The sequence below is a fragment of the Staurois parvus genome, unplaced genomic scaffold, assembly GCF_062004578.1.
Source record: "Staurois parvus isolate SC_StPar_1 unplaced genomic scaffold, SC_StPar_1.0 ptg001882l, whole genome shotgun sequence".
Lineage (NCBI taxonomy): Eukaryota > Metazoa > Chordata > Amphibia > Anura > Ranidae > Staurois > Staurois parvus.
In genome coordinates, this window is record NW_028319678.1 from 374313 (window position 1) to 398819 (window position 24507).

Here is a 24507-nt window from a genome sequence, read left to right on the forward strand (position 1 = left end):
CCCTTCTCTTCCCAAGACGGTGGCTCCAAGCATGAGTGGAGGGCCTTCACATCAGCTCTGTCCTGGGGGGGATTCCTCTGGTCTTCCCACGCTATGCCTCGTTTTTCCTCTCTGGGCTTCGTCCCAGGGATGCAGGGTGGGTCTCCTAATACTCCCGGGTCTCCCCGGATTGAACAGTCTACTGGCCGGGGGCCGCAGGCAGCAGCAAGCCAGGAGACACGGCCAGTAACAAGCCGGAGGTTGTAGGCAGCAATAGGCCGGGGGTTATGGGCAACAGGGAGCCGGTAACAGTAAGCCGGCATCTCCCTGTCTCATCAGGCGGCCGGCCAGCTTCTCCCAGAGATCCTCCGCGGTTGCATACACGCCCCCGCCGCGTCACCTCGCCTCCCAGCCATCCGGATCTCTCTCTCACGAGGCGCCGGAGGAGCCGGCGCGTCACTGCAGCCTCCGTCCAGCTCCCATCTCCGTCTCTCCGGGCTCCATTCCAAGCTCTCCAGACTCCGGTGAGTCGTTCTCTAAGGGTCACTAGGGAGGTCGGGAAGCAGGACCTAGCCGAAAGCTAGTGCCGCTCGCTCCCCTCAGCCGCCATGTCCAGGCTCCACCCCCCCTCTAGAAACTGTCTAGTTCTGGGTTTTTTCCAGCCAAAAAACGTTGATTCCAGTCTGTGTGTGCATGGACACATAGGATAACATGCTGGGGGGTTTACTGGCTGTAGAAAAAAACGTCAAAAGCCAAAAACAGCCGCTGTAAAAACGTCCCGTGTGCGTGAAGACTAAGAGAATCCACAACAGCTGCATCTATATTGGGAGGATTGTCAGCATTTTCAACAGGAGTAACCAGGGGTGGACTGACAACTCATGGGGCCCCCGCGCAATAGGGGATCATGGGGCCCCTGTGTCCTTGCCCAAACTCAAAAAAGCCTATGAAAAAGGTACCAGGGGCATCTCATGGGGCCCCCTACAGACCCCGGGCCCTCGGGCAGCACCCGAGTTTCCAAATGGTCAGTCCGCCCCTGGGAGTAACTATGGTATTCATCGGATGCAGAATTAAATAGGGGGATTTCAGAAAAACTTTCTGAAAGGTGAAATTACACTTTAGGGATCCCAAATCCTGCAGTGCATCGGGGTGTCTTCGTTATGTAGCATAAAGAATGAATTGGGAACTACAGCTGTTAGGGAGTGACGTCATTATGAAGTCTCGAGGATTAGCGCAGAGACACAAACTACTGAAGGACAATTTTTTCAGTCTACATAAGGTATAGGAAGTAGGGAGCTGACTCAGTTAGCATCAGCCTAATCACCTCATAGTTCATCAGTGAGCCTTTAATTTGCTGTTTCTTTTCATTTTATTTTATTTATTTATTTTATGGATGGGACATGTATCGGCCACTCCCAGCTGACAATATTTGCATCATTTTTTTTTTCTTTTTAAACCAGCGTTGGCTTCTTTACCCTCCTGACAAGACCCCTGAATTCAACCCTAATAGGACCACTTTGTCTTGGATGATTGATGTGTACCCCATCCTTGCAGCTGAGGAACGACCAGTTGAATGTACCATCCGGCCTGGAGAGGTAAGTTCAGAATATCAATGATTACTGCAGTGCAAAGGATATAGGAGAAGACTAGATGGAGATGTGTGGTCCACAGCTTAGATACCTCACTATCTGATCCCTCTCACCAGACATGCTCCTAGGTTTGAGGACACCTGACCATTACACTCCAGATGACTGCATTCGGGTGTTGGCAGTGAAGAGTACTGTTAATACTACAGGATACAAAACATTTTACATAATTGTGGGCTTCTAAACTTGTGGTAGTCATGGTTTGGCGTGAAGGAGCTCATGTGGTCTGCTCAGAGCCCTGAACACCTTTGGGATGAATAGGAACACCGATGGCGAAACAGGTCTTCTGATCCAACATAAGTACCTGACCACACAAATGCTCTTTTGCTGAATGGGCACAATTTCCCACATACACCAGCTTGGAATCCATTACATCACATAGCTCCAACTTCCCTCTCAGAATTCCAATGGACCGTGTCAGCAATCTTCCATCCTGTAATTCTCAGAAGCAATGAAAATAATCCATGGCCCAATATCGGAGCTTGCATAGGGTTTTATTTAAACATTTTACAAGGTAAATAAGAACACAAGCATGTATTCAAAAGGCAGCGCCACTACCCACCATCAAGCATGCGCGATGACGTCACTGGTAACTCTGCCCAAAGTATTTCATCATCAGGAGAACATAACGCTACTTTGTGATTGATTCCAAACTGTCGTCATTTTCCTTGCTATATATCTAAACCCGATCAAACTCCTCAAGTTTAGGGGTCTGATCAATTTGGTAAGGAGCGTATATATTGGTGGTGGGAGTCTCCACTGGATGTCTTCTGTCTGGACTTCGTGCTTGTTTTATCTTTCAGCATTTGCACTTTAATACATGAATCATTGCACTTTAGAGGAGAAGTACAGCCAAAGCTCTTTTGGCTGTACTTCTCCTGTGGATCACAAGACTGCAGTTCATTCTGCATTCCTGTAACCTGTTTTCAGCTGAGAGTGTTGGTTGAAGTCACTCAGCTGGTCCAGGCTGGGGAAATCCTGACTTTAAAGCCACTTAGACCCTGAGCCAGCCACTCTCTCCCCCTCCACAGCCCAGTGTTTCTGTGAACGTGGTGGTGGGGGTGACTGAGAACACAAAGATCAGCAGTCATGTGATCACTGAATTTTCACACTTAGGGCCAGCAGGGGACCGATGCTGCACCCACCTAGGTAAGTATAAATGGGGAAAAAAAGCCCTGCTTCTCTTTTAAGTATTTGACACTTTATATTAATTTTTGATGCATTGAATTCTGAAGTTTTATTCATTTTTTGAGGATTTTTTTTTTTAATATTCAACTTATCTTTATTGATTTCAAGTTTTTTTATTTATTTTTATTTATTTCAGGTACTTATATAGCGCCGTCAATTTACGCAGCACTTTACATATATATTGTACATTCACATCAGTCCCTAACCCTCAAGGGGCGTACAATCTACGGTCCCTAACTCACATTCATACATACACATCATACACATACTAGGGACAATTTAGACAGGAGACAATTAACCTACCAGCATGTCTTTGGGGTGTGGAAGGAAACCGGAGTACCCGGAGGAAACCCACTCAGGCACAGGGAGAACATGCAAACTCCAGGCAGGTGGTGCCGTGGTTGGGATTCGAACCAACGACCTGAGTACTGCCAAGCAGAAGTGCTAACCACAAAGCCACTGTGCTGCCCACAACAGGAAAACAGTAAACCAGGATATCCATAGGTTCATAGTACTACATACATATATATATATATATATAGTAGGAATTAAATATGCAGGCTTATTTCCAGACAGTACAGTATGAACCATAGGGGGGAGGGGGGAGATGTGGGTGAGGGGGGGGAGATGTGGGTGGGGGGTGGAAGGGGAGATGGGGGGGTAAGAGGAGGAAGTAAAAATTTTTGCTTGTAGTTATAAAACATAACAAGATACCAGTCAAATTTGTAATTCTATTCTTACATAGTAGTTATTGTACTCTAAAGATGAAGTGCCATTGAACTTGAACTGTGCATTTCGGATGTAGTGCCCAATTTTGCCAGGCTCTAAAGAATTTGTGGTATGAAAAGTGGGAAAAAGAGAATTTCCTTTCCATTTCACACTGAAAGTTAAGATGTGCAATTACTCTTGTTAGGGATGGGGACTCTGTTGTTTTCCATAGGCTATTTCTATTATTTTTATCTGCATATAGGAGGTGGATTATGATGCTACAAAGTTCTGGAGAGAATCTATCCCTATATAGAGAATCGCTAGATCAGGACTGGGGGAAATTACAAAGCCCGAGATCTTTGAAATTAGTTAGAATATGTTGTTCCAAAATGATCTGATAGACTTACAGGCCCATATAATGCAAAATAGAGATCCTGGTTCCCCACATAGTCTCCAGCATTGGGAGGAAGTCATCGGATATATTCTGGACAGTTTAGTTGGTGTTGAGTACCATTGATGCAATCATTTAATGTGGGCTTCCCAGTGTTTGGCACATCTGGAGGCTTTATAAGTGATGGAAAAGGTTCTCTGCCAAGACTGTTCTGAGATCTTTTGAGATAGGAGGGCTTCCCAACTGAATAATGAAGTTGTTTTAGAGGAGTTTTTAGCTTCTACAATAAGTGAGTAAACTAGGGATATGCCTTTACCAGGATACTGGGATTTGTTTAGGAAAAGATATGCTGAGGCACGGAGTGGTGTGTGGGGGATTGTAGGTTTTCATACAATGTAAGATTCAGATATATGTAAATTCGTCTTTGGAGGATAACAGATATTTCTGTTGTAAATGGTGGAAGGGGGCTAGATTTTGGTGTCAAAAAAGGTCTGAGAAAAGTGATCAGGTGCGGACTGACCATTTGGAAACTCGGGCACTGCCTGAGGGCCCGGGGTCAGTAGGGGGCCTCATGAGATACCCCTGGTACCTTTTTCATAGGTTTTTTTGAGTTTGGGCAAGGACACAGGGGCCCCATGATCCCCTATTGCCCAGTGGCCCCATGAGTTGTCAGTCCACCACTGATCATGCGGTACATAAAGTGTATAAAACAAATTATATACGTATGAAAGGTCTATAGAGCAGACCTATTGCCCGGGGGCCCCAAGAGTTGTCAGTCCGCCCCTGTAAGTGATATATCTTGCTGTTCCCAAAGACTTAGGTCTATGTCCGGGATTAGAGTGGTGAGAGCCTTGAGAGGAATATAGATCTTGTTAGGTTTTGGAAGAGGGAGGGAGAATAAGGCTGACCAAGCATCTAGTGTGGGTTTGATGCAGGGGTGTGTGTGGCTTGGAAGCTTTCTCTTAGTAGATGAGAGAAGAAGGTATGATTGAGTGTACTGGGGTGAAAAAAGGTAGTTTCTAGGAGTGAATAAAAAAGACAAAATCCTCCTGCGCTCTTATGTTGGAAAAGAAAGAAAAATATATAAACGCTAAAAAGCAGCTAGCATCCTAACCTGTACCATATAGGTCTTAAATCAAATAAACATAATAATGATGCAGCGCTAATTAAAATAAACAATTATGGGCAGGGGCGGACTGACCATTTGGAAACTCGAGCACTGCCCAAGGGCCCGGGGTCAGTAGGGGGCCCCATGAGATGCCCCTGGTACCTTTTTCATAGGTTTTTTTGAGTTTGGGCAAAGACACAGGGGCCCCATGATCCCCTATTGCCCGGGGGCCCCATGAGTTGTCAGTCCGCCACTGGTCATGGGGTACATAAAGTGTATAAAACAAATTCTATACGTATGAAAGGTCTAGAGAGCAGACCTATAGGTGATCACATAGACAATTGTGACCCCAATCCACATGGGGATAAATAAATCGTGACCCCAGGTGCCCTATTGGGACACAATATAACAGTGAATCCCTGGTGAGGGATTAAAATATAACACCATGTGAAACCCACATCACATATAAATAATCGTAGTGTCAAAAAGTCCATATAATGGTGTAGTGATCTTCCTGTTCATGCACGGTGTGGATGTCAGCACACCCTCAATGTGACCCAAAGGAATGGCTGCAATGGCCTCTCACCTCCACTTCACGACCCTGCAGGGTCATAAAGCAAAATATCTCCCCTCTGGATCCTCAGAGTAACCGCTCTTTTAACCAGATGGTGCAAGCAGGTCATAAGTATTCACTACTCCACTGGACCGGTCAGCAGGCAGATTAGCACTCTCATAAACATCACAACTCATATGCCCATAAAACGAGAAGAGAACACAATCTCCATCGTGTGTTACTGTTTAATGGCCTATAGATAAGAAGCCAGAAGTGCACTCACATAAATGTTGCTTGAATCAGATCCTGATGAAGTCACAAGGTCACGTGATGCAACGCGTCAACGGCATTCAAGTGTGACGCACTTCCGGCTTGGCGCCATTTTTGATAACCTATTAGCGGTTTTTCTTCATGCTGTATACATTGCACATTGGATTCTACCTTGATTCAAGCTGTATACCTTGCTCATTGGATTCTACCTTGATTCAACCTGTATACCTTGCACATTGGATTCTACCTTGATTCAAGCTGTATACCTTGCTCATTGGATTCTACCTTGATTCAACCTGTATACCTTGCACATTGGATTCTACCTTGATTCAAGCTGTATACCTTGCTCATTGGATTCTACCTTGATTCAAGCAGTATACCTTGCACATTGGATTCTACCTTGATTCAAGCTGTATACCTTGCTCATTGGATTCTACCTTGATTCAACCTGTATACCTTGCTCATTGGATTCTACCTTGATTCAAGCTGTATACCTTGCTCATTGGATTCTACCTTGATTCAAGCTGTATACCTTGCTCATTGGATTCTACCTTGATTCAAGCAGTATACCTTGCACATTGGATTCTACCTTGATTCAACCTGTATACCTTGCACATTGGATTCTACCTTGATTCAAGCAGTATACCTTGCACATTGGATTCTACCTTGATTCAAGCTGTATACCTTGCTCATTGGATTCTACCTTGATTCAAGCAGTATACCTTGCTCATTGGATTCTACCTTGATTCAAGCTGTATACCTTGCTCATTGGATTCTACCTTGATTCAAGCTGTATACCTTGCTCATTGGATTCTACCTTGATTCAAGCAGTATACCTTGCACATTGGATTCTACCTTGATTCAAGCAGTATACCTTGCACATTGGATTCTACCTTGATTCAAGCAGTATACCTTGCTCATTGGATTCTACCTTGATTCAAGCTGTATACCTTGCTCATTGGATTCTACCTTGATTCAAGCGACATTTATGTGAGTGCACCTCTGGCTTCTTATCTATAGGCCATTAAACAGTAACACACGATGGAGATTGTGTTCTCTTCTCATTTTATGGGCATATGAGTTGTGATGTTTATGAGAGTGCTAATCTGCCTGCTGACCGGTCCAGTGGAGTAGTGAATACTTATGACCTGCTTGCACCATCTGGTTAAGCGGTTACTCTGAGGATCCAGAGGGGAGATATTTTGCTTTATGATCCTGTAGGGTCATGAAGTGGAGGTGAGAGGCCATTGCAACCATTCCTTTGGGTCACATTGAGGGTGTGCTGACATCCACATCGTGCATGAACCGGAAGATCACTACACCATTATATGGACTTTTTGACACTACGATTATTTATATGTGATGTGTGTTTCACATGGTGTTATATTTTGATCCATCAGCAGGGATTCACTTCTGTGTTTGTTACTGTTATATTGTGTCCCAATAGGGCACCTGGGGTCACGATTTATTTATCCCCATGTGGATTGGGGTCACGATTGTCTATGTGATCACCTATAGGTCTGCTCTCCAGACCTTTCATACGTATAGAATTTGTTTTATACACTTTATGTCGCCCGTGATTGTTTATTTTAATTAGCGCTGCATCATTATTATGTTTATTTAGGATGCCACCAAAAGCAGTTCTGGTCTAGCAGAGTAGCTAGGTAATATGTGTGTAAATGAAGGAGGTTTGTTCCCCCTTTGTCATAAGGGCGAATGAGTAAGTTATTGGAGCATCTAGGTCTTTTAGCATCCGAAATAAAATTTGAAAAGCATCTTTGTGCTGCATGAAAGAAAGTCGTAGGTATAGATATGGGCAGAGTCCTAAATATATATAAGATTTTGGGAAGGATTATCATTTTTAAGGAATTTTTATATATGATTTTTTGATCACTTTGACAACACATTATGTATTTATTTCAAAATGTTTTTATTGAGAATTTTCAATAACTGGGTAATGCTATAATAAAAACGTTCAGTGCAATAAGAATTGTAGTCATACAATACATTATTGAAGCATGTGTACCCCCCCAATTGGCTGGGGACATGGAATAAGATAATAGTAACATAGGTAGATATGGATATATACTGAACTTTGGTGAGGTGTAGAAAATGGTAGAGTGATATAAACATGGGGAGAACAGGAAGAGGGAAGGGAAAGGAGAGGAGGAGGAAGTTATAGTGGGATGAGGGGAGGGGTACCAGTCTAAAATGGATGGGTAATTCAATTGTTTGTACAAAATCAGGCTTGTACTGAGCAATTGGGATGTTTTAACCAGTTAGTCCATTGGGAATTAAATTTGTGTTGGGTGGAGTTGTTGAGGGCCGTTTTTTTTTTTCCATTTCACATTGGAAATTAGGATCCGTAATTAGTGATTTGAGAGAAGGGGCAGTAGTGGTGTTCCATAATCTGGTTATATTGATTTTTGCTGCAAAAAGTATATGGACAATTATGGTGCGAGAGGTATAGGGGAATTTTTCAATCCCAATATGTAAAAGCGCAAGTAGAGGATTTGGGTTGATCACTGTTTGGGTTATTTCAGAGATTAGTTGGAAGACACGTTTCCAAAAGGATTTAATTGATTTACATGACCACAATATATGTAGTGTTGAACCTATGTCCCGCATTGTCGCCAACAAGAGGCGGAGTGTTTTGTGTAATACATGGCAAGTTTGACTGGGGTTAGATACCATTGGTGGAGAATTTTTAAGTATGCTTCCCAGTGTGAACTGCAGCGGGATGATTTGTAAGTGGTACCAAATGCGGTGCTCCATGCGTGTGGTGTAATTGTTTCTGAGAGGGTTTTTTCCCAGTTAGATAAGGAAGTAGATTTTAAAGCGAATTGAATGTTTGTTATGTAATTGTAGAAAGTGGAGATACCTTTACCTGGGTATTGTGGCTTTGTAAAGAAAAGGTAGGCAGTATTAGGGATTTTTGTGGTGTGAGGTATACTTTTTGTTTGCATACAGTGAGCAATCCTTAAGTAGGTGAAGTATTCCGTGGATGGTAAATTGAATGTGGATTGGAGAATTTGAAATGGTTGCAGGACGTGGTCTTTATAGAGGTCTGTTATTTTGTGTATGTTTCGTTTTTTCCCACTGGGTTAGGTCCAGTGAGGGTGTGATGGTGTGTAATATTGCGATTGAAGTGAAAATTTGTTTAGTGTCTGTGTATTCTATGGTCAGAAGATCGCGCCAGGCTTGAAGGGCGGCTAGGATACATGGGTGTTTTAATTGGTAATTGGTTTGTAGCATTGTAGGAATTAGGAGTAAATTTTGGAGTTTAAGTGAATGGAAGGGTAAGGTTTCCATTGTAGACCACATTTTTTCTCTAGTTGGGTTCCAGCAAAAATATATTTGGTCCAGAAGAATAGCGTTATAGTAGGATTTTAAATGTGGAAGGCCCGCGCCTCCTCACATTATATATTTAAAGAGACAGTGCAATCTTCTTAGAGATCTATAAAATATTCATATCTAGAATTTATGAGGAAGAGAATCGCTGGTGTAGCGGAAGAGCCAAAACCTACTATGTGAAAATTCCTTTCAGATACCATCATTTCTATTTCTTGGCTCTTTCTCCTCTTAGCATATGATAGCTAGAGGCCACATAAATGGAAAATTATTTTCAGATACCATCATTTTCTACTCCCGGCTCTTCCTCCACCTAGCCTTTAACAGGTGGGAGCTTCACCCCTAGACCAGTCGTAGGCTCACATGGAGAGGAACAGCAATATCAAATTTGGATCAACTAACCCTACATTATTGAAATGAGAGATTATTTTAATGGACAGTCTATGTTGTCTATAACTGCCTGTAGTACAGCTTGCTACTACTAATGTCACTGTCTTTGCTTCTTAGGTTTTGTACTTTCCTGACCGTTGGTGGCATGCCACCCTAAACCTGGACACCAGCGTCTTCATCTCCACATTCCTCGGATAATGGGAAATATTTTCTTTTGTCAGTCTATTCACATCAACCCCAAAGAACCTCAGGGAACATAAACTGACAATGATCCATGGACAACCACTAAGGTCGAAGCAGTCAGGATCCACTTCTGTGAAGTTCACGCTGCATTGGGTTTTATCCAGCTCTAGTAAGGACCAAATTTCCGAATAGGAAATGTCTACTTCATTCCTTCAGATTTTGCACATAATTTTATACTACATTTTTTTTGGTCTTTTTTTAACAGGTAGTCACAAACTGACAGCAAATGATTAAAATAAATTTATTTATGATTGTTTTGTTTCTTGGTAATATAACGATTGACACTGATAATGAAAAGAATCATCTGGGCTCATACAAGAATTTAGTAATTAAATCTTAATTTATTAAAATTGTGCTTTTTATGGAAGTTTTTACATTTTCCTCCCTATTGAACTTTATTTTCAGACTAGCACTTTAGCTTGATGGATCAGAGGTCGTCTGAAGTCAGTTGCTGCCCCATTTATTGCCTGACCCCACCCAATAGGGGTTGATGATTATCTGCTTGAGCTCCAGAAGATTTTACCCTCTTCATGACCAGGACATTTTTTTGCTGTTCGGCACTGCGCTAATTTAACTAGTAATTGCGTGGTTGTGCAAAACTGTGTCCAAATAAATTTATCAGTTTTTTCACACAAATAGAGCTTTCCTTTGGTGGTGTTTGATCACCACTGTTTTTTTTTCTTTTTGCAATATAAACAAAAAAAAAGACACAAAAGAAACATTATTTTCTACTTTCTGCTAGAAAACAAATACGATAAAGAGAACCAAATTTCTTCATAAAGTTAGGCCAAAATGTATTCTGCTACATCTTTAGTAAAATTAAAAAAAAAATCCCAATAAATGTATATGGATTGGCTTGCGTGAAAGTTATAGTGTCTATATGAGATTTTATATACCGTATTTTTCGCTCCATAAGACGCACTTTTTTCCCCCAAAAAAATCATCTCCTGTAGTAGGTCCGCAGTCTCCGGTCATCTCCTGTGCTGTGTCCGCAGTCTCCGGTCATCTCCTGTGCTGTGTCCGCAGTCTCCGGTCATTTCCTGTACTGTGTCCGCAGTCTCTGGTCATCTCCTGTATTATGTCCGCAGTCTCTGGTCATCTCCTGTGCTGTGTCTGCCGTCTCTGGTCATCTGTGCTGTGTCCGCAGTCTCTGGTTATCCCCTGTGCTGTTTGCAATCTCTGGTCATCTCCTGTACTATGTCCGCAGTCTCTGGTCATCTCCTGTACTGTGTCCGCAGTCTCTGGTCATCTCCTGTACTGTGTCCGCAGTCTCTGGTCATCCCCTGTACTGTGTCCGCAGTCTCTGGTCATCCCCTGTACTGTGTCCGCAGTCTCTGGTCATCCCCTGTACTGTGTCCGCAGTCTCTGGTCATCTCCTGTACTGTGTCCTCAGTCTCTGGTCATCTCCTGTACTGTGTCCGCAGTCTCTGGTCATCTCCTGTACTGTGTCCGCAGTCTCTGGTCATCCCCTGTACTGTGTCCGCAGTCTCTGGTCATCCCCTGTACTGTGTCCGCAGTCTCTGGTCATCCCCTGTACTGTGTCCGCAGTCTCTGGTCATCCCCTGTACTGTGTCCGCAGTCTCTGGTCATCCCCTGTACTGTGTCCGCAGTCTCTGGTCATCCCCTGTACTGTGTCCGCAGTCTCTGGTCATCCCCTGTACTGTGTCCGCAGTCTCTGGTCATCCCCTGTACTGTGTCCGCAGTCTCTGGTCATCTCCTGTACTGTGTCCTCAGTCTCTGGTCATCTCCTGTACTGTGTCCGCAGTCTCTGGTCATCTCCTGTACTGTGTCCGCAGTCTCTGGTCATCCCTTCTGCTGTGTCTGCAGTCTCTGGTCATCTCCTGTACTGTGTCCGCAGTCTCTGGTCATCTCCTGTACTGTGTCCTCAGTCTCTGGTCATCTCCTGTACTGTGTCCGCAGTCTCTGGTCATCCCTTCTGCTGTGTCTGCAGTCTCTGGTCATCTCCTGTACTGTGTCCGCAGTCTCTGGTCATCTCCTGTACTGTGTCCGCAGTCTCTGGTCATCTCCTGTACTGTGTCCGCAGTCTCTGGTCATCCCCTGTACTGTGTCCGCAGTCTCTGGTCATCCCCTGTACTGTGTCCGCAGTCTCTGGTCATCTCCTGTACTGTGTCCGCAGTCTCTGGTCATCCCCTGTACTGTGTCCGCAGTCTCTGGTCATCTCCTGTACTGTGTCCTCAGTCTCTGGTCATCTCCTGTACTGTGTCCGCAGTCTCTGGTCATCTCCTGTACTGTGTCCGCAGTCTCTGGTCATCCCTTCTGCTGTGTCTGCAGTCTCTGGTCATCTCCTGTACTGTGTCCGCAGTCTCTGGTCATCTCCTGTACTGTGTCCGCAGTCTCTGGTCATCCCCTGTACTGTGTCCGCAGTCTCTGGTCATCTCCTGTACTGTGTCCGCAGTCTCTGGTCATCCCCTGTACTGTGTCCGCAGTCTCTGGTCATCCCCTGTACTGTGTCCGCAGTCTCTGGTCATCTCCTGTACTGTGTCCGCAGTCTCTGGTCATCCCCTGTACTGTGTCCGCAGTCTCTGGTCATCTCCTGTACTGTGTCCTCAGTCTCTGGTCATCTCCTGTACTGTGTCCGCAATCTCTGGTCATCTCCTGTACTGTGTCCGCAGTCTCTGGTCATCCCTTCTGCTGTGTCTGCAGTCTCTGGTCATCTCCTGTACTGTGTCCGCAGTCTCTGGTCATCTCCTGTACTGTGTCCGCAGTCTCTGGTCATCCCCTGTACTGTGTCCGCAGTCTCTGGTCATCTCCTGTACTGTGTCCGCAGTCTCTGGTCATCCCCTGTACTGTGTCCGCAGTCTCTGGTCATCTCCTGTACTGTGTCCGCAGTCTCTGGTCATCTCCTGTACTGTGTCCTCAGTCTCTGGTCATCTCCTGTACTGTGTCCGCAATCTCTGGTCATCTCCTGTACTGTGTCCACAGTCTCTGGTCATCCCTTCTGCTGTGTCCGCAGTCTCTGGTCATCTCCTGTACTGTGTCCGCAATCTCTGGTCATAACCTGTACTGTGTCCGCAGTCTCTGGTCATCCCTTCTGCTGTGTCCGCAGTCTCTGGTCATCTCCTGTACTGTGTCTGCAGTCTCTGGTCATCCCCTGTACTATGTCCGCAGTCTCTGGTCATCTCCTGTACTGTGTCCGCAGTCTCTGGTCATCTCCTGTACTGTGTCCGCAGTCTCTGGTCATCTCCTGTACTGTGTCCGCAGTCTCTGGTCCATCTCCTGTACTATGTCCGCAGTCTCTGGTCATCTCCTGTGCTATGTCCGCAGTCTCTGGTCATCTCCTGTGCTATGTCCGCAGTCTCTGGTCATCTCCTGTACTGTGTCCGCAGTCTCTGGTCATCTCCTGTGCTGTGTCCGCAGTCTCTGGTCATCTCCTGTACTGTGTCCGCAGTCTCTGGTCATCTCCTGTGCTATGTCCGCAGTCTCTGGTCATCTCCTGTGCTATGTCCGCAGTCTCTGGTCATCTGTACTATTTAATAGTAATAATTTGTATTTATTTAGTTTATACTAGTAATGGCGGTGATTAGCACTTCTAGAGGGAGTGCTATAGTTTAGTGGGCAATCTAGCACTAATTGCCACTGACACCAATACAGTGATCAGTGCTCATAATTTACACCGTTACTGTACTAATGACACTGGCTGGGAAGGGGTTCAATATGTTTAGTGTGTGTGCTGTTTATGAAATAATATGCCGGTTTTTACTCCCTGAACAAAAACAAAAAAAAACTTGGCACATCGCTGATGTCTGAAGAGAGCAATAGTTTGAGCCATTGAACTAAAATAAATCAGCACATAAGGACTTCCTGATCTGCATACTTGTTCCTGGCCAGTGATTTTAAAAATAGTACCAATGATAGTGGGACAATAAAATAGCAAAGCAATTAGCATTATCAGAAGGAGATCTTCACTGGCAGCTTGCTTACACATCACAGGAAAGGTTTACTGTAACCAATGGGTTCTATTATTTGATGTTATGCACGCTCTAGAGCTGGGAAACAGAAGACTAACGAACAGTAACTAGAAGAGAAAAAATTAGAAGAGAACTGGAGTAGTTGCTAGTAGCAACCAGAGCTTATACTGTTTTAACGGAAACATTTAACAAGAATTCTGAAGGCAATTATTTTCTTTCAATAGTTTCAGCACAAATTGTCATTTATTTTGTAACAAACATATGGCGGTTCATGTAGTCAGTGCAGCTCTCTGTGCAGGTGTTCTTTTTCAGTTTTAAGAAATCGGAGATTAGGAAATTATCGTATTTCAAATGATCTTTGTCTCCTACCATACACACATACAATATACAGCGAAAACTGGTCCCCACGAGCTCAGGTGCACAAGCTGGCTCTATGAAGATGTGATTTGGGGTGGAGGAACACAAGTGGCCTACACAGAGCTCTGACCTCAACCCTACCGAACACCTTTGGGATGAACTGGACTACGAATTGGTCCAAACATGCTTTACAAATGCGCACAAATGTCCACAGACTCCCCCCAAAGTCTTGTGGAAAGCCTTCCCACAAGGGTGGAGTCTGTTGTAACATTTAAATTAGGGGTGAACTCTACTTTATTGCCATGGTTTTGGAATGGTGCATCCAAGAAGCTTGTTATGGTCAGGCATCCACAACCTTATGGCCATACAGTATACCTCCATACTTTGGTAAGTCATGAAGCCCCTGGATGAGAATGAGATGGGCAACCATTAATTTCAGCCGGAGAGGCCATCAATGGCAGCCCCGATATTTTATTTTGGATAGTGTTTCTTTACAGTGCAAAAGAGGCAGATTTCAACCCTCCATCATGCTTTGGTAAGTAATGAAGCCCCTGGATGAGAATGAGATGGGCAACCATTAATTTCAGTTAGAGAAGCCATCAATGGCAGCCCCAATATTTTATTTTGGATAGTGTTTCTTTAGAGTGCAAAAGAATCACGGATTTCGACCCTCCACCATAAGCGGGATGAGTTAAAAAAAACTAAAATCACAGGTAAGGAGATCCCGCCACCAAAGTCACACTTTGTTTTTATAAACGTACCTCCAGCTACAGTGCCTTGAAAAAGTATTCAGTAAACACCTCGTTACAAGGTGACAGTTATCTCCAATTTTCCAACTACATTGTTACCTCTTCACATTTCGGCCTTGCAAAGATCACAGGAGGCTGTGCCCACGCACCTTATACAGGTACAGTGCCTGGAATTAAAAAAGTATTCATACCCCTTGAGATTTTCTACATTCTTTCATGTTACAACCAAAAATGTCAATGTATTTTATTGGGATTTGATGTGATAGACCAACACAAAGTGGCACATAACTGTGAAGTGGAAGGAAAATGAGAAATGGTTTTCAACATTACAAATAAATATCTGAAAAGTATGGCATGCATTTGTATTTAGACCAGGGGTGGGTAAACTTTTTGACTTGAGGGCTGCAATGGGTTCATATATTGGACCCGGGGGCCGGACCAAGAGTAGATGAATGATGTGTATGTGTCATCCATAGTAAGTATAGTAATATTCCCCCATAGTAAGCATAGTAATTATTCCCCCATATAGTAATTCATCCCCCATAGTAATTCATCCCCCATATAGTAATTCATCCCCCCTATAGTAATTCATCCCCCATAGTAATTCATTCCCCATATTAATTCATCCCCCATATAGTAATTCATCCCCCATATTAATTCATCCCTCATAGTACTATTCCCCCCCAAGTAGTAAGCCAAGTCCCCCCTGTGTCAATTCACTTACCTTTGCTCCGCGCGTTCCTCTCGCCGTGTTCCCGCGCCGTTCCGGTCTTCAGGGCGGACTGTGAGAGGAGCCTAGCTCCCCTCATGTTCCTCACGCTGCCCCGCCTACACACATCCTGACAGGCAATGTTTGCCACGCTCCACGGGCCGGATTAAAAGGTCCGCCGGGCCGTAGTTTGCCCATTGCTGATTTAGACCCTTTACTCCGATACCCCCAAATAACCTCTCTTCCGGGTGGCAGGCAAAAGTCACATAGAGGAGTAAAGTCGGTAGCGGTTATATGACAGGCATAGTAGCGTAGACGGGCAAGGTGGAGGGGTGGTTAGGGGGTTCCTGGACTACAGCAGAGGCCAGATACTGGAAGGAGAAGAGGAGTCTGGATGATGGGCCATATCTGACTCTGGCAGTGTAAGGACAGCTTTGCTTTAATGCCCACCTCCTCAGCAGCACATCATGACTTTTCTTCCATTGCCCCGATTGATCGCTGGTAATGAAGAACCCCCTAGTACTTCCAGCATTGTTACTACTTTCCGTTCATTGGTGAAGTTGAAGTTTTTCACCCGTTGATGACCAATGGTGGCTGTAGTTTCAGTCTCACAAAGCTTTTGTTGATTTCTCTTCTGAGGGTCAAATGGCGTCTGGTAAGCCTTTCCACTTATTGGGGTTCTGCACATGGTGGTACTTACCATTGGGTAAGAGGATCATCATTTTTCTCATTGTGAATAGCTGGCACCCAACTTGTGAATCATTCTATGGACTTTCATTAATTTCGTGTTTTTTTTTTTATTGCCACATATTTTTAGTGCTACACATTTTTTCTCATTGAGGATCATCATTTTTCTCATTGATTCACATATTGGGTACCAGCTCTTCACATTCTATGGACTTTCATTAATTTTGTGCATAGTGTTTTTTATTATTTCCACATATTTTTAGCACTGCACATTTTTTTATATTTATTTCAGCAATATAGTGTATCTTATATGCTGGTGCTAGCAGCTATTCCTTCACATTGTTTTGTAATGAAGTCATGCAGTTTTTTATTGGTAGCACAGCTTTATTTATTTAACCCCTTGGTGCTGGCGCCTCCCAGCCCTTTAAGGGTTTCAGAATCCAGGAGGCGGGGGAGGGTTTTAGGGTCATGTGACCACCGTGATTCGTGGTCATATGATCAGGAAAGGTCCTGATCGAAAGAGGAGATTGGGACCTTTCCATCAGTATCGGACATGTGTGCTGGATGGGTGCAGGGCGCGCGCTCTCAGCACGTTTTTCTTAATTGCACGCAAATGTGCAGCCGCTCAGTGTTAAGGCCCAGACGCCAGGAGGCCACACATTTGTGTGCGGCCGGCACCAAGAGGTTAATATTCCTATACCAGGATGCTGCCTGCTATAGGCATCATCCTGGTATCTTTTTCAGCCAGCAGTGCACTTTTAAAAAAAATTATTTAAAAAAATGATCTTATCAGCTAATTAGCTGCTGGATTGCTTTTACTGGTGGCAGGAGGGTGTCTCCCCCACCCTCTTCTGTGAACTTTCCAGGCTCTCCCATCCCATCAGGGAGCACGGGACTGAAGCTGTTGGAACTGACCATCGAGATGTTCAAGCACCAGAATGTCCCTGATCATCTCTATGGTCTAGGAAACTGGAAGCAACAAGTATTTCATTGATTCCAGGCTTACGAGAATGTAAACAAACCCTTCCTGGCTTGTAAAAGCCTGATATCAAACTGATCTTGTTGTTACAAGTTGGAAAAAAAAATTTAAATTCACAAATTTTTCAAGTGCCTCTGTCCCACCGTGCTTGCATGCACAGGCAAACACAGGCACCTGTCCCGCACACATAGGTAAACGCCGATCGCACCACACACGTGAGGGATCGCCACAACCGTCAGAGCAAGAACAATAATCCCATTAGCACCAGACTTTGTGTAACTCTAAACTGGTAACCTGGAAAGGCTTTTAAAGCATCACCTACGGATATTTTTAACCACTTCAATAATGGACACTTTCACCCCTTCCTACCCAGTCTCACTTTGAATGACAATTGCACGGTCGTGCAACACTGTACCCAAATTACATTTTTATCATTTTTTTCACACAAAGTTTCTTTTGGTGGTATTTAATCACCACTAGGTTTTTTTTTTTTACTGAACATTTTGAAGGAAAAGAAAAAAAAGCAATTTTCTTGGTTTCGGTTATAAAATTTTGCAAATAATTAATTGTTCTTCATAAATTTAGGTCAAAATGTATACTTCTACATTTTTTTGATGAAAATAACCCAAATCAGTGTTTATTATTTAGTCTGCAAAAAGAGTCCACAAACTATGGGATATATCTGAACATTGATCAATCCTGATGTACTGACAGCTGATCAATTCTTGAGGCCCAAAAATGTCAGAACAGTACAAATACCCCCCAAATGACCCCTTTTTGGAAAGCAGACAGTCTGAAGTATTTAGTAAGCAGCAAGGCGAGTTTTTTTTTTTTCTAAGTAATTTTTTCTCATACGTTTTATAAAAATTTATAACAAATCACGTTGGTTTTTTTTTTTTTTACATACTGTCACCAGTGCAATACAGCGTCATCACATAACTGGTGTGGCGGTGATCACGGGACACTGACTGGTGACAGTACGAAAAAGAAGAAAACTTTAAATTTATTTTTCAATTTCTATTCCGTTTACTTTTATTTTTTTTAAATCACTGTGACCAGAACAATATAATGTTACCATAGTAACATTGTGCTACTGTGGGGAAGTGATCAGGATTTCTATTTATTTATTTTTACACTTTGATTGCTTATAGCAGTGAATTTCACTGCTATAAGCAAGCATTATACTGAATTAAATCGATTCATTTAGTTCGGTTTGTTGTGATCAGCTGTGATTGGCCACAGCTAATCATATGGTACAAATGGGCTGTGATTGGCTCTGTCTGTACCATGTGACCAATCACAGCTAACAACACAATTGTAACAATGAATGGCAAGAATCATGTGACCTGCTGTGATTGGTCACAGCAATCACATGGTACTGGCAGTGGGCAGGTACACATCATTCATCGGTTGTGTCTGGTGAACACAGCCAGTGACAGATTGCAATCGCACGGCCACGCATTAAGCTCGTTCCGGGAGGATGTCATAAGACGTCCACCCAGAACAACGAAAGTCCCGCCCGACCATCAAATTGCTATAGGATTTGGTTAATTACCAGTTTGTCACCATTACATGAGCATGTGCAATTATAAAGCATGACACGTGAGGTATCTACTTACTCATCGTGACATCATCTTTTACCACAAAATAAACAGTATTATGTTGTGTTTTTGTGCATTAAAATTCAATAAAGTGTATTTTTTTGCAAACAAATTATGTTCCAAAAGGCACGGTGCTACACCATTTTATTCCATCTCTGACATTTCTACCAAGTGGTAGGCCACGTCACATGATAGAGTGGGGTCATCACATGCTGAAGCGCACAGAAGTCGTCAACTGTCTGCAGAGTCAATAGCTAAAGACCTCCAAACTTGGTGTGGCCTTCAGATGAGCCCAACAGTGCGTAGAGAGCTTCATGGAATGGGTTTCCATGGCCGAGCAGCTGCATCCAAGCCTTACATCACCAAGGGCAAAGCAAAGCGTTGGATGCCGTGGTGTAAAGCATGCCGCCACTGGACTCTAGAGTAGTGGAGGCGTGTTCTCTGGAGTGACCAATTATGCTTCTCTGTCTGGCAATCCGATGGACGTGTCTGGGTTTGGTGGTTGCCAGGACAACAGTACTTGCCTGACTGCATTGTGCCAAGTGTAAAGTTTGGTGGAGGAGGATTATGGTGTGGGGTTGTTTTTCAGGGGTTGGGCTTGGCCCCCTAGTTCCAGTGAAGGGAACTCTTAAGGCGTCAGCATACCAAGACATTTTGGACAATTTCATGCTCCCAACTTTGTGGGAAGAGTTTGGGGATGGCCCCTTCCTGTTCCAACATAACTGCACACCAGTGCACAAAGCAAGGTCCATAAAGACATGGAGGAGCCAGTTTGGGGTGGAGGAACCTGACTGGCCTGCAGAGTCCTGACCTCAACCCCATAGAACACCTTTGGGATGAATTAGAGCGGAGACTGCGAGCCAGGCCTCCTCCCCCGACATCAGTGCCTGACCTGACAAATGTGCTTCTGGAAGAATGGTCCAACCTTCCCATAGACACCCTCCTAAACCTTGTGGACGGCCTTCCCAGAAGAGTTGAAGCTGTTATAGCTGCAAAGGGCGGGGCCAACTCAATATTGAACCCTACGGACTAAGACTGGGGGGACATTAAAGGTCATGTGCGTGGAAAGGCCAACAGCCCAATACCAATATAGTGTCTGAGACAAAACAGCTTTCCAAGGTGAACCAGTCTTTGTCATTACCCAAAAAAAGTCCACAACCGACAACGGCATTAACTTTTTTTTTAATGTACGCACTGTGCATTCACAGAAGAGGTGCCACACCGTGAAGTGTCTTCTACAAGAGTCAGTGGCCACACGCACAGGAGACGCCAGAACATATTTACATTGGCTATATACACAAAGAAAGCAAACAAGTTCAACAAAAATAATCTCCAATTCTTTGGGATGCCCACTCTATTCACCATGGTTATCAGTAGGGCCTTAACAGGGTTAGTAGTTATTATAGTAGATATTATGGCTGGTAATGGTAGCTTGTCCTCAGCCATCTCTGCCCATTCTCCAGGAGGGTTATGTACATTCTGACAGTCTGTTAGAAAATGATTAGAAGGGAAAAAAAGAAAAAAAAAATGTTGGCGTAAAATCATGCAACTTGTCCGCCACGCTGGATGTCACAACAAGGGGTTAACCAATCAAAACACAAACCAGAAGTAGAACGTTTTGATCTCTGCAAAGCGAGGTTGTCCTTTACACCACGTCAGTGCCGAATCTGGTAGAAGGTTAAACTGTTACTGAGGGTTAATATGAGGTTGGTGAGAATGGGTTTCTGTGCATTTTTCTACAGTGGAGTCCCCCGGATCGTAAATTGAGCGGCGTCGGCGCCTACTCCACACGGAAAACTACACGACAAAGCCACATAACACTGAAAGTGAGTCAACAAAACAAAAAGGGCATGGAGTCAGCCATATTTGTACATTTCTAGGGGGGTTGACCATCATTTTTTTTTTTTCGCTATCATACCTATGGGGACTTTTCCAGCACAATGCAGTGAATTCCATACCAGCTTTATTTCTATGTATATGACTACACTTGGAGTCTCCATGCTCTTCAAGCAGCACTGTAGGTTTTAGCACGTTTATGCTACAGATGTCTTCAGAGCTCTCTAAAAAGGTCGAAGCTTCTGTTTCAGCTCTAGGAAATGCAAACTGTTCCGTCTTCGCAGACCAGGAAGGATGATATACATACTGCTGTAGTGGGACTGGACCTGCAAACCGACCGGAAGTATGGATGGGCATGACAACAGCAGCTCTCAGACAATCCTTGGATGGGGAAACTTTCGGCCTGTCTGGTTTTCTGGCGGATGGATGTAGCAGGTGACACTGGACACGCGGATGAGATGAGTAAGGCATGAGGCAGAACAGGCACGTTATGAAACACGGTGGGGGGAGGGGGGGGGAGCAGTCTGGAGCTAAAACATTGCAGGCTCAGACCGATGGACCATCCGCCATTTCAGTAGTCTTCCACCCAACCGTTCTCTGATATGAAGGCATCGATGACCTCTTTCATGGCTAGGTTTGGGATCAGCTGATCTTGGGTCAGGGGGCTCCGAGTCACAGGGTCAAAATGTCCGACTCTCTGCAGGAAAGAAAAGCAGAAATATGGCGGGTTTCTATTAGCCTCATCACTGAAGTTTGCCAAACATGATAGACTGCAGCCAAGTGGAGGAGAAACGTTTACTTTTCCAGGAAGAGTCAATTCCCAAGCACATCCCTTCCCCCTCCTTGCAGATCACAGGCCCTTCCTCTTCAGAGAGTGTATGATTAGCCCCTTTCACACGAGTGTTCTATTTGGGTCCACGTACATATTTTTCAAGCAGACCTGATCGGACCCTTCATTCTGCGACATGGAGAGGCGGGTGCACACGGACTTGCGTCCAATCCGATCAGCGCAGTTCGAATTGGAGGGGAGTCAGGTGTAAACAATAAGGCAAAGAGGGGTTGTGTCAATGTTTGCTCTACATAAGAGGAACAGACACAAACCGATCATCTGCCGACTCAGCGAGGGATCGGGGGATCAGTGGACAGATCCCCGCTAAGCAAGTAGGATCGCAAGCAGGGTCTGCCTCGTTTAAAAGGGATTTTATTGTCTATGCTGGCACAGCTCCTCCATCTCTCCCCTCACCTCCATACCTTTTATGTAGTTGCTGAGGGAGAAGTGAAGGCACATGTTTCAGTGACAGCTCTGAGCCTGCTGGGACTGTTGTCCGCACATCCAAGATGTCTCAGAACCAGTGGCGTCACGAGGCAGGTGCGGGAGTTGCGCGCTGCACCGGGTGACACCGGACCCGCTCCATGAAAAGGTAAGTTGTAAATCAAGCCGATGATCCCCGCAGGATGGATCGGATGTGCGGATTGGGGAGCATAATGGATTGGAGTCCGATCCAATATGCTCAATCCGCAGATCCGATCCATTCTGTGGGGATCGTCGGAGGGGTGACACCAAGTGTTACCGCACCGGGTGACACCAACCCTAGGGACACCCCTGCTCAGAGCTTTTTATATGTTAAATGCACATATAAGACTTCTGGGAAGATTGCTGTTGAAATTGTTTGGTGACACAGACTCTGGTGCAAATCTTTCCTGTTGCTCTAAGGTTGGCTACACATTATACAATTACACAATACATTATACAATCTTGTACAATTTTCCTTCTGATTTACTAAAACCATATAATAGGAGGTCAAACCTAAACACTTTCAATTGAATGCAATCAAGCAGGCCCTTGTACGACGTAGATGAAGGTAAATTTGAAGAAAATTGTATAATGTATGGCCAGCTTAATGTTTTTCACAACATTAATATGGAACTTCACCCTTAAAGGGAAGTTCCACTTTTCTGTCTCTTCCCTCCCCTGACACTTTTTTTTTTTGGCGGAGGAGGAGGGGAGCAAGTTTTGATAGGAGGACTAGTTGGTTTTGACAGGTACCCACTCCCACTTCCACCAGGATTGCCTAGGTGACCCCAGCAGAAGTTTGGTCCCCCCACCCGTAGCCCCTTTGGACAAGTCACAGGTAACAGGAGGCTGCAGGATAATTCAGAGGACATAGTGTGGTTTGCGCATGTGCACTGGGGAGCTGATCGTGAAGCCGCATGGAGTCACAGCCAGCTTCACACAGTTAGCATGGCCCTGCCAGGCACCTGAAGACCAGCGAAGAACTGGACCAGGTGAGGACAGCACTGAATACTTGGAAAGGTAAGCCTCCTTTGATTAAAGGTTGGCAGCTACAGTATAGTAGCTGATGACTTAAATTTTTTTGTGGGGGGACTGAAGAACCTCTTTAAGTAAATGTAGTATATGAGAGTTTATATGTACCAATTGAAGAATTAGGGCAATTCAAGGTACTTTGGGTAATATTGGGTAATATTTTGTACATGGAGAGCAAGCTGCCGACTTGGCAGCTCCTCAATTATTAACAGTATTCAGATTTTTAATCAGACCATGTTCGGTTCTATATATGGAAACATGTTGCAGTTTTCACTATCCATTCCCTGGTAATGTAATACCGTATTTGCAAAGGATATTACCTGCAAGTGCTCCTCTATGTCCTTTCTGTCATAGGTGATCCCGCTGGGTGTTATACAAGGCTCTCTCATCAGCTCAAAGCTGATCTTCCCACACAGGTAATCCGGGATGTCCCGCTTCTGTGCAAGGACACAAGTACAAGTTATTTCGTAAATGACACAGCAGCACAATCCCTGGCTGAATACACAGACAAAGCTTCAGGGTTCATACAAAGAATACATAGAGTGCTAATCCATGTACAACCACCCTGCGTGGCTCTTATCTTTCGATGTCTTTATGATTTGCAGCAAAGAGAATTTACAAACTAGAAACATTTCTGGTGTGAAAGCAGAACTCCAGTTTGTATTTTAAAGCAGTACAAGTTACAGCTGCAGGTCGGTCCACCCTTACCTACGCCGGCTGCACGTCCAACTCATTGCTGGGAATGTGTGTCCAATGTTAGGGAGGACTGCACTCTAGCTATAAGATGAACTTCTTTATTATTAGTCGCCAGGGGCGGACTGACAACTCATGGGGCCCCCGGGCAATAGGGGATCATGGGGCCCCTGTGTCCTTGCCCAAACTCAAAAAAGCCTATGAAAAAGGTACCAGGGGCATCTCATGGGGCCCCCTACTGACCCCGGGCCCTCGGGCACTGTCCAAGTTTACAAATGGTCAGTCCGCCCCTGTTAGTTGCTGATAAAGCAGGTACAACAGCAAGAAAGAGAACCCTTACATGTTTCACTCTAATCAGCGTTTAATCGATGACTCTATAATTAGGTGTTGGTTAGCATGAAACATGTAAGTGGTCTCATCTTCCTCGTTGTACCAGCTTTAGATATATTAATAAAGACATTCAACTGTTAGCTGGAGTCTGGTTTTAGTAGTCTTTGCTGAAGAGAAGAACTTATTATTTCCTGTGCATTACAGCTCCTTGTTCTTGCATGTAGAGCACTGTTGTGTACATCTCCAGCAATAGCTTCACTCCTTCAGGTGGTTGTTGGCCGGCCTATCAGGTTTACAGGAGGCAAGCACAGACCTGACAAGCAGACAAAATGGAGTGCTCATGGCAGGCTGAGCGCTTTGCTGCTAATTGCTAGGAAGAGGAAGTCGTTTGGACTTGTCAGCCTACAAGTGAAAGTGCTATTACTAGCAGGATCTCCAGGTAAGGATCTTTTAAATAGATTCACAAAAAAAATAAATAATCGCTGTC

General features: G+C 44.4%; 2 protein-coding genes across 3 annotated transcripts in view; one reads left to right on the forward strand and one right to left on the reverse strand.

The window, feature by feature from the left end:
• Positions 1–10174, forward strand: part of JMJD8 (jumonji domain containing 8) — a 35571-nt gene extending 25397 nt beyond the window's left edge. Inside the window, exons 9-10 of the mRNA XM_089664316.1 lie at positions 1437–1571; positions 9699–10174. Coding sequence (XP_089520442.1) covers positions 1437–1571; positions 9699–9779 — 216 coding nt within the window. The 3' untranslated portion in view covers positions 9780–10174. The remainder of the gene's footprint in view (positions 1–1436; positions 1572–9698) is intronic.
• Positions 10175–19998: 9824 nt separating this feature from the next.
• Positions 19999–24507, reverse strand: part of STUB1 (STIP1 homology and U-box containing protein 1) — a 45245-nt gene continuing 40736 nt past the window's right edge. For both annotated transcript variants that reach the window (XM_089664319.1, XM_089664318.1), the window contains exons 7-8: positions 23318–23434; positions 19999–21368 (exon numbers count right to left, since the gene is read on the reverse strand). In XM_089664319.1, coding sequence (XP_089520445.1) covers positions 21243–21368; positions 23318–23434 — 243 coding nt within the window. In that variant the 3' untranslated portion in view covers positions 19999–21242. The remainder of the gene's footprint in view (positions 21369–23317; positions 23435–24507) is intronic.